The following is a 10,271-nucleotide window of genomic DNA, read 5'->3' on the forward strand; positions in this document are numbered from 1 at the left end:
CAAACTTAATGCACCTTGTTCAGGGTATAGTAAAAATCAACATGTTAACCAAACACAGAAAAGAAATTTTATAACTTTAAGTTACTTACTTGGGATTATAATTTGAGGGGAAMAAATCATGTGAGTTTTCAAATCCATTTTCTCGTGCCACAACCTTTTCATAAATAAGATCCGGATGACTGCATAGTTTCTTCAGCGTGGTAATATCAGCGAGCGCAGTCAATGAAGCCTTTTCTTTGCAATCTATAAATACAAAATTTATCTTTACACGTGTAACATATATAAACTCATTACAGATCAACTTACCGGCTAAGTTTCTTCTGATTTTATCAGACTTAATAAAATTTCTATACAAATACATTTGTATATCACTTAGTTTAGCACAGATTACCATTTCAAATTTAACTGGTAAATATTTTGTGAGTATCTGATTGGTGCGTCGTATAATACATGTATTCACCAGGCGAACTAGTTCTTGTGTTTTCTCTACAGCTCGTTCACGCTCTTTATCTGTGGAGTCTGCATTTTGACCACGTAATATAGGATTTTCGAAATTCCGTTTGAAATCGGCAGTTGAGCCCAACATTTCGGGATTTACAAAATTTACTAAACTAAAATATTCTGTAAGGTCGTTTTGTATTGGCGTTCCTGAGAGCAAAACACGCCGTTTCGTCTTTAATCCCATTAGCGCGTGATATGTCAAATTGTCACTATTCTTCAAACGGTGACCTTCATCACAGATAACCATGCCCATTTCGTTTTTACAAAGTATATTGGCGTATATTCGAAACGTCTCATAACTTATCAAAAGTATTGGTGTACCACAACGTTGACCGCTATCAACTATGAATTGTTCTAGAGCACGTATGGTATCTTCTTTTGAACCGCCTTCAATGGCAAGGCAATGCAAGCGTCCGTGTAACCATTTATTAAACTCTTTTTCCCAATTTTTCACCAATGAGGACGGAGATACAACGATAGCCTTAGAAATAGTAGGTTTACAATATGGACCCTGACGCAGTAATGTCCAAACCAACGTAACGCATTGTAAGGTCTTGCCCAATCCCATTTCATCAGCCATTATACAACCATTGAATGTCCCTCGATGGCCTTCTACACATTCATACATAAACCGTACTCCCTCACGTTGATGTGGCCTCAKAATATTGCTTAATARGGGATCGACAACCACATGTACCTGTATTTTGTTCGAATCCATTGTGAGACGTTCATGTTCTGTATAATTTGGAGGTGTATACAGGACTAAAGCATTACATGCTTGTGGGTCATGTAATGCTTTTCGTACATTGCTACGTCGCATTCCAAGACACCGGTTACCTCCATTGTAATCTGGCACATAATCCGCAATTGGAACTTTAAATGGACGTGAAAGTACTTTGGCAATAGCGAGCTCATATTCACTTAATGGTACTATGCGTTTAATTTGTTTTTGTTTTCGATCAAGCTGCTCTTGACAACTACGAATTCTTTTATTTTGAAGAGGCGGCGTAAAATCGCAACTTGGACGCAGTTTTACAGATCGATTTTGGCTAGGAGCCAAGCTACGCCGCTGTAGATGAAATATTTTTTTAATTATTTTTCATACTGCAGTCTCTTAATTCATACTTACCATTTTTCTTAGGATTTCAATAAATTTGTTTTGATATTAGCGGCATACAACGACGTTGCCAGTATTCATTTCATTTTATATATCATAGATCTATGTTATATATTACTGAATGAGCGTACAATTTGATAACAAATTAATGGAAAATACACCCTGTTTCTAATTTTTGTGAAAGTTTTAAAACTGAATTTTTTATCAACTACAATAAAATTAAAWRACGGTATATTAAATTATCGGTCAGTCATATAAAGTGTAAATTAAATTAATAWTTTTTYAATTAGTATGYCAAACTCTCTARATCTAGGCTCATATAAAGAAGTAACGGAGGTAAATCAAGAATGTTAGAAGCTCTCTAATCAACTCTCTATCATTCTTGGAGGCAAATAGTTGTAATCTACATTTCTAATAGACTTGCTATTTGTTTAACTAAATATTGCTTTAGGAAATATAAATATTTAGTGTGTTCTAAAGAAATTTAATACTGTGTTCCATAAGTAAAACCTATGTGTTGAATACAGTTTGAAAATATTCATTGAATATGAAAGCAATTTTGATTAYGTCTAAGCTGATAATGGCATGCTATCATCTTGTCATTTCTTACGGTATTAAAGGTTTTTTTTTTTTAATATAGTATAAATATACATTTATACAATCATCAAGTTATTCACAAAACAAAATATTTGCAACTCTGTTTATAGCTATATCAAGTGTTTTCCAATGAACAATAATTTTTCGAAGTATAACTTCGAAGATTATTCAAAATGGCTACTCGTGTACGAAGACAAGCGACAATAGCTGGTGGAGCATTATTATAATTATCAGTGCAAGAACCAAACATTTGGATAATCGGAAGTGAAAAAAGTTTTAAAATTATCAAATTCAATGGTATGTGCATTTTTGACAACTGTGGATGTCACACAAATATAACAAGTTGGAACCATTCTCAAACGATCATGAAAATTTGCCTCAGTTTTCATTTCCATATATCGACGTGAGTTGCTGCAGAATATCTCCCTTCGATCCGGGCTGAAAATTCGAAGTTCGAAACTTGCTTCGAATAATTGGCAACACTGAGTGCAATTACGAAAAGACAAAATGGCGATTTTCGACAAATGACTTGTGAATGGGAGACGAGGACGACGTGAATTTTTGTGCTGCGTTGGAGAAAAAATTTTCCATTTGCAATTATCAGATTTAAAGTGAAAATTTTTAAAGAAAATTAGATAATTTTGAAAGAGAATAGTGTATGTTTAATGTCTGCTTTAAGAAAAAGGTGCTTGCTGAGACAAAAATATCATGAGCCAGGTGAGTGCCTAATTGAAATAAGTTCAGAAAATAGTATATTTGACCGCATAAAAATGTAAATATTATGATATTTTTAATAAATAGTGTTAAAAGAAAGTGTAAATTTTATATTGAAAATAAAGATGGTGTTTCCACGATTAGGGTGTGGCTACAATTGAGATTATTTCTTTGGAGTCTCAATTGGGGCTCCTTTGGCAAAAGGTGTATTAAAGACTTAAATACGCGGGTATTTTTATAAAAATGTAGTTTTTTTAAACTAAATTATATTGTTTCACCGTTTTCTTGATCCCTACGTATTCTAGAAAGATCTACGTTTCCGATGGGACTAAAATTTGGAATTTTCATTGGGGACCCATTTTTGCTATTTTAGTTTAAATTTAGAGATTCTGGACGATCTGCAAGTAATTTATCTACAAAATGGTGTAAAACACCGTTTATTTGACGTATAATTTCAGTTTTAAAGAATTTCCACGTGTTACGTAACTGGCGAAACATTGTGAAAATTTTTTAAARTCTGGTTATTAGTTTTTGTGGGTACAAACATTGGTTTTAAGTAATCCTCTTCAGACCATGATAATATTATAAGGCTTTTGCATGCACAACCCATTAAAAATTTTTCTAAATGAATAATTTTTTGATCTTCTAAACATATTTTATGATAGATTATTATTTTAAATACCATGGTATTTTAGAAGGAATTCAGTTGTAATATTGTCTAATTGGTCATTGCTAGTGAGGATTTGCTTTTCTAAAAAGGAAAGTCTATATGCAATTATTTCTATTCATCATTCATTCAGTTAAGAGCCTTTATCTGCAATTATGTACTCTTACTTTTTTAAAACCGAGCAATTGTTTTAAAAAAATTTATATTTTTATGTTTCTTGAAAGGATTGGCTTGTTTTTTGTAAGATGTGGTCTCTATATAATATCTTACAATCAGTTTTTAGCTTGTATATACATATGTAACAATCCTTATTATTATATTATTATTTTTTTTTTGTTTTTTTTTTTGTACGTATGGTGTAATCTCATATGATCTTCAAGAGTTTGATAAATATAAAAAATATGTGTAGTAAAAAGTGATCAAGCTATCATAATCAGTTTGAACTTAAGAAGTAGTTTTCTTTTAAAACATAYATTCGATCACATCTAAGACATTTTTTTAAATGTATACAGTTATAAGAAGAACACATAMTATATACTCAAAGACTTCCATTGAAGCTTACAAAAAATGTATTAGCTTAAGTACATGTTATGTGGTGTGGTAGATTTCTAAAAATCTTTTAGTACTAATTAAAATGTTCATCAATTTTATGGTAAGTAAAATTATTTTTAATATTCTATGGAAAAATTCGGAATGATAACATATTTAAAGGTATTATATTATATATATTATATATATATGTTGTTACAGCTTTATATTTTTTTCTTTAAAATAAAGGTTTTACAATTGAGTGGGGAAATAAAGAATGTATTGGTGTGAGTAATCTCATTGTTCCAGAAATCAGCGTTTTAACATTTGTAATCAAAATAGTACAACAAGAATTTGAACTAAAAGACATAGTTTGCTTTAGAGTTTTACATAGTGTAAATACCCTTTAAAATTTGTATATACTAAGAATTATACGTTTATGTTTATAACTTAAAAATTTCTGTAATACATTTTTTTAAAACGTTTCTCTCTCCTTCATTAGGCGGATATATCCCCTTTCATACCAGCCAATTCAGAAATTGTTGGTAGTTCTCCGTTACCCAAGTGTGAAGCCATTTTGTTAAGGTTATAATTAAGAATTAATAATGTGATCTTGTCCACAAAATATAAGTTAATGATATGAATCGGTATGATATTTGAGTAGCAGGTCTAATTAGAGAACCATAGATATCTTCACTAGGGACGCTTAACGATTCATCACTATAGTTCTACATAATACTCCAAATTATACTATCTACTATCACGATCACCCAAAAAAGTTTTTAAATGACATAATCTTATTTAAAATCTCGTCAATGAGTTTTATTCTATCTGATTTCTGAATCCTACTGTATACCCAAAATAATGGTATAAGAATCAAGAAGTGATGAAATTTTTTAATGCGTGGATGGCACTAAAATYAATCTTATCCGTGATGTCCTTTAAACAAATTTTGGTGTCATACTCTAGAGTATTAATCAACACCTTCAAAATCTCTGCACCTATGAACGTTGTTTTAGGTGAAAATCTCTCACGATATAGATTTACACTTTCTACGGAATTTTTGTCACCTCGTACTCTGATGATAGCACGATAATGACGTCGGGCAATGAAATCGATATTCAAACTTAAACTTCTATCTCCGATATTTCTCTCTTCCTCGTTGAACGGGACCTAACCCTTTCCCTCCACTAAATCCACTACAACCATATTCTCTAACTGGACGAAAAAGTATCGACTTGGCCTTAATATTGCAGTCGATTACGACTGTCAATAACCTTAAGATTTTAGCTTTGATACTCGTCGGCCTGTGCTTCTTCACTCCTCAAACGACCGCAATTATTGCCAAAGTACAAACCTGCAAATCTTCAAGTCTCTACCCGGGAGCATAGGGAGAAAAAGCAAAGGTTCTTTGCAAAATACAAGGCAATCAGCCAGCCCGTCCTCAATGGACGCAATGAAAAGAAGAGGAGGAATCTCAGACATGGCAGAACAGTGCACTCAGGACTACAACGGATGTCTTACATCGAAACTAGTAAGTGAGGCCTCCGTGCTCCCAATTAAGGAGCACAATCAACTTCTTCCCAAGCAGTTTCTGTTCCTGCAGTCATCTGCTCGCACCGGAACCGCCTCCTAGAATCATCAAGAGTTCAACTTCTTCAACTACTTCTAAAACATAAAACAATATGCCGACCAGACTTCGGACGCAACAAACTTCAGACATCCACTGACCGCCATTGACAGTGGAGCCATTAAAACTTTCTCCGACTCCTTTTCAGTGAATGACGAACTTGGAGTCAAGTCATCACCCATTGCAGACGACGAGCTCGAGTTGCCGTTAGAATCTAGAGTGACCCTTGCGTAAATTCGTTCTGGGTACTGTAGCGGGTTAAAGTTCTACTTATCCAGAATCGATTCTGATATATCAAACTTATGTCAAGCGTGCAACAAGCCCCAGCATGGCACTACCACCTTTTTGTAAGTCTTGCTAACACCACACAACTTACGACGACAACTTACCATCATACCGGGGACTAGYTAACCGTTACAACAACGACAAAAACATACCTTCCAGGAAAATCTGAGTAGCTACTATATAAATAGTCAGTAAATGAATGCCTTGAATAAATCCTCTATACAAAGAGCCAAACCGACACATTGGTCTGCGTATCAGGAACGAAGRCGGATATTTATCCGTTCTGCCGTTACAACAACATATTTATCCGTCTATGGACTGTCAACTCTGCAGGATCTTTTCAAATTATTTCAGCGATGTTATCTGCCGTTACAACAACWWCGGTGTTGTTAGCGAGTTGAAAGTCCTTGTGCAATTGTGGGAACGAAGCTGTTCCGCCGAAGTCAGACCATTGTGTTATAAGTCTAAAGCTGTTTCTACGGGGGTCCCGTAGATATCATATCACCAAAGAGGACCAATATCAAGTTTTGTTCTCGTTATATACAGTCGACTTTCGTAAGTCTTAYGCTGTCCTTTGAACTATTTTATTCCTTCATTATTTGTGTTGTTAAACAGTTCTCTGACCAATCCAAAGCATTATACAATAGATAAATGAAAGTAAGTTTGAGGTTTTAACTTCACAGATGGAAATCTGTCACCCGGTATTAAAAACAATACAGCACCACCTACGGCCTTGAAAATTTTAGAACCATTTAAACAAAAGATACTATAAGAAGCTCCAGATAAATTTCTGGAACGGATGATGCTGATAATKAAAAGTAGGCATTTCAAACTCCTTACGTACAGCTGCCATTGGCTACCATTGGTTTCCGGAAAATGCAAAAGAACAGCTGGTACGACGAGGAGTGACGTGTCGCAGCGGAGAGACACCACAAGTGCAGGATAGAGTGCCGGCCGAGTTTTCCCGGCGGCGAAGAGCTGATGAGCATGTATCAGCTTCTTTGYAAAATATGGTCGGATGAAAGCATGCCAAACGATTGAAATTTAAGTGTGCTCTGCACACAATCTGCGCCAACTACCGTGGGATAAGCCTCCTCAACATCGCGTATAAGGTGTATTGTGTGAAAGATTAAAGCTCACCGTCAACAAACTGATTAGGCCTTATCAGTGTGGCTTAGACCATGCGCCAAATCTTTGAAAAAAGACGTGAAAAGGGAATCCACACACCACCTCTTCGTCGATTTCAAAGCTGTCTTTGATAGCGCGAAAAGTAGCTGCCTTTATGCCGCGATGTCTGAATTTGCTATCTCCGCAAAAGTAATACGGCTATGTTAACTGACGTTGAGCAACACTAAAAGCTCCGTCAAGATCGGGAAGGACCTCTCCGATCCGTTCGATACCAAACGATGTTTCAGACAAGGCGAGTGTCTTTCGTGTGACTTCTTCAATCTTCTGCTGGGGAAAATAATTCGAGCTGCATAACTAAACCGAGAAGGTACAATTTTGTATAAGAGTGTAGAGCTGCTGGCGTCATTGGCTTTAACAACAGCGCCGTTAGTTCTGCTTTCTCCAGAATAGATAAGGCAGCGAAACAAATGGGTCTGGTGGTGAGCAAGGGTAAATATCTTCTGTCATTATCCCGTTCCCACGACAGTCGGGTCTACGAAAACCGGAACGGACCCGGATTTTTATACGGAAAAGGACTGTCAACTTGGCAGAATTTCTGCCGTTACAACAACATCTTCTGTCATGAAASAAACAGTCGTCGCATTTATGACTGTTGACAGTCATAACTTCGAAGTTGTAGATAATCTATTAGGAACCAGCATCAACACCAACAACAAAGTCAGCCTCGAAATCCAACGCAGGATATCTCTTGCCAACAGGTGCTACTTCGGACTAAGTAGTTGAGAAGTAAAGTTCTCTCTCGACGAACAAACACCARTTTATAAGTCACTCATTATTCCCGTCCTGCTGTATGGTGCAGAGGGGGAAGCAGGGGAAAAGGAGACCTCCACTCCGTGGGAAGGACGGCTTCGCTTGGAATCTGCAATTGGCGCCACCTTGCCAAAAAGGAGAAACAAGAAGAAGAATAACCTAAATTAGTAGTCAGGCCATGTATGTCGGCCAGCTTACCAAATCCAGCAAAACTTTTGTATTCGATAGTAATGATATTTGACGACAAAATAGCGAATATTATGAACATATGAACAAGTTTATGCCAGGTGAATGTAAAATAGTAACCCTTGCACGTTGCACGAATTACAGAATTTTCCACTTGGTATTTGAAATAGCTGTAAAATATGTCAGACCAAAACTCAGGTTTATTTTCGTGAAATGACACGTAAAAATATAAATGCAACCCTGTTTTAGCTGCCAGTTTACATAAAGACATATTGCGCCGTTAAATTTTTGAGGAAGGTAAGTTTTAAATAGATTTTATAATTTCTACTTAAATTATAAAGATTAGTTACAGTTTTTTTTTGTTAAGAATGAATACAGAATGTGTGACAATTCACAATAGTCATTCGCAATAAATTGACCGATTCAGCCGTTCATATATCACTAGATTCGGGAATGGGTGCTCTCTTGGCCTTGCATATTTCGGTAACGGATTTTTGCATTTGTTGCCATCGTGCAATCTTGCAAGATCCAGAGGATCCCTCTAATGTCTGGTTAGCAGCAATCTTTCAGTTAAGTTCTGGTTAATTTAACCAAGACTTCTTTCAGTAAAGAACTTTTTTTGTTTCTGTAGCTGAGCAACTTAAGATCGCAACRCWTAAAACTCTCTTGTCTTTTATGACTCGGCTAATTCCGCTCGATCGCGGATTGCGCCCCGCGCGTCGGTTGGGCGGAAGGAGGGTAATCGTTGGGTATTATTATATTAATCAGAACTTAACTACAAATAGCTGTTAACCAGGCATTGAGAAAACGATCCATAGAATCTCAAAATAAAAAATTGTAAGTTTTTAATATTCTTCGTGACTTTTCAGAAAACTTTCAACCCATATCGTGGTGGAACCACCTTATTCGCTTGATTTAGCTCCGTGTGACTACTGGCTTTTCAACAAACTTAAACGGCAGGATAAACTCTTTAAAGGATCATCTAACTTAGAGCTTGGACGAAGGAGAAAAATCAAAATTTTGTTCTTCGGCAGACATTTTTACAAAAGAAGAAAAAAAAAAAGATTTGTTATGATGTGTGCCAATTCACAATAGTCAACCATTTTCAATCATTATATTTWATTTTWTTTTTTKCAAATATTTATAGTCGATATAAAATCCCTCGTCCATTTTTAAGAATTGTATCTCAAATATCTGTGTAAAATTTCATGAGTGKTTCTAGAGAAATTTTGCCAACCGAACAAGTKCTCCCAAACTATTACTCGGATCAACTTGAAAATTTAGGACAATATTACAATGTATCCCCTTAAACGAAAATCGCTATGAGCATTGAAGCCTATTCAGGAAATTAACATTAATAACAGCTTTGAGAATAGGGAAAAACGTTGGCAGATGTTAATTTGGGGCCAAGGAGAATTACTTTGATTTGATTTAATTTTGAACAAAGTCTTACCATTTATACCTCTACGCTTTTCAATTGGAAATCTAATTTTAATGAAATAATTAAAACAGAGGATAATCTATAATAAATATTATTTTAATATTTAGTGCAGTATACATTTTTTATAACTGCGTGTAAAGTCTGGGCATTCACTAAATTCCGCCACATAACAGCTGGAATACTATGCTATGCTTTCTTTCATCAGCCACCAAAAATCCTCTTTATATTATTAATTTTTGCCTCTTAGCCATAAATTTTCCATCTATTAAAACTATGTTACCATTTATTGGCCGATTCGTTGTGTATTTTGAGCTATTATACAGGGTGGCTGATGAATTTTGCTACATTAAAACTCAAATATTTTTTTTTTCAGTGTATGGAATTCATTTTTCTTTTATTCATGTTAAAGCTCATTAAATTTTATTAAATATAGCTTAATTAGTTTCAAAAATAATGAAATTTAAGRGGGGCATGCTCGTTGATGCATGTGCGGCATCTTACCAAAAAGTTGTTCATTACTKCTTGGAGAGTTGACACAGGAATAGCCGCAATTGTTTCTCGAATGGATTGCCTTAGCTCATTCAAATTTGTTTGTTTTGCTTTGTAGACTTCTTGTTTGCAATAACCCCACAAGAAAAAGTCAGGTGCAGTAAGGTCAGGCGACCTG

At 35.1% G+C, this 10,271-nt stretch overlaps 2 protein-coding genes across 3 annotated transcripts in view; one reads left to right on the plus strand and one right to left on the minus strand.

The window, feature by feature from the left end:
* Positions 1–1,718, minus strand: part of LOC108972770 (DNA repair and recombination protein RAD54-like) — a 15,077-nt gene extending 13,359 nt beyond the window's left edge. For both annotated transcript variants that reach the window (XM_018939543.1, XM_018939542.1), the window contains exons 1-3: positions 1,631–1,718; positions 307–1,570; positions 90–243 (exon numbers count right to left, since the gene is read on the minus strand). In XM_018939543.1, coding sequence (XP_018795088.1) covers positions 90–243; positions 307–1,570; positions 1,631–1,633 — 1,421 coding nt within the window. In that variant the 5' untranslated portion in view covers positions 1,634–1,718. The remainder of the gene's footprint in view (positions 1–89; positions 244–306; positions 1,571–1,630) is intronic.
* A 690-nt stretch (positions 1,719–2,408) lies between these two features.
* Positions 2,409–10,271, plus strand: part of LOC108972764 (chromodomain-helicase-DNA-binding protein 1) — a 22,103-nt gene continuing 14,240 nt past the window's right edge. Inside the window, exon 1 of the mRNA XM_018939533.1 lies at positions 2,409–2,932. Within this exon, the coding sequence (XP_018795078.1) occupies positions 2,924–2,932 (9 nt within the window). The 5' untranslated portion in view covers positions 2,409–2,923. The remainder of the gene's footprint in view (positions 2,933–10,271) is intronic.

Source organism: Bactrocera latifrons, unplaced genomic scaffold (genome assembly GCF_001853355.1).
Source record: "Bactrocera latifrons isolate USDA-ARS-PBARC rearing strain unplaced genomic scaffold, ASM185335v1 scaffold_420, whole genome shotgun sequence".
NCBI lineage: Eukaryota > Metazoa > Arthropoda > Insecta > Diptera > Tephritidae > Bactrocera > Bactrocera latifrons.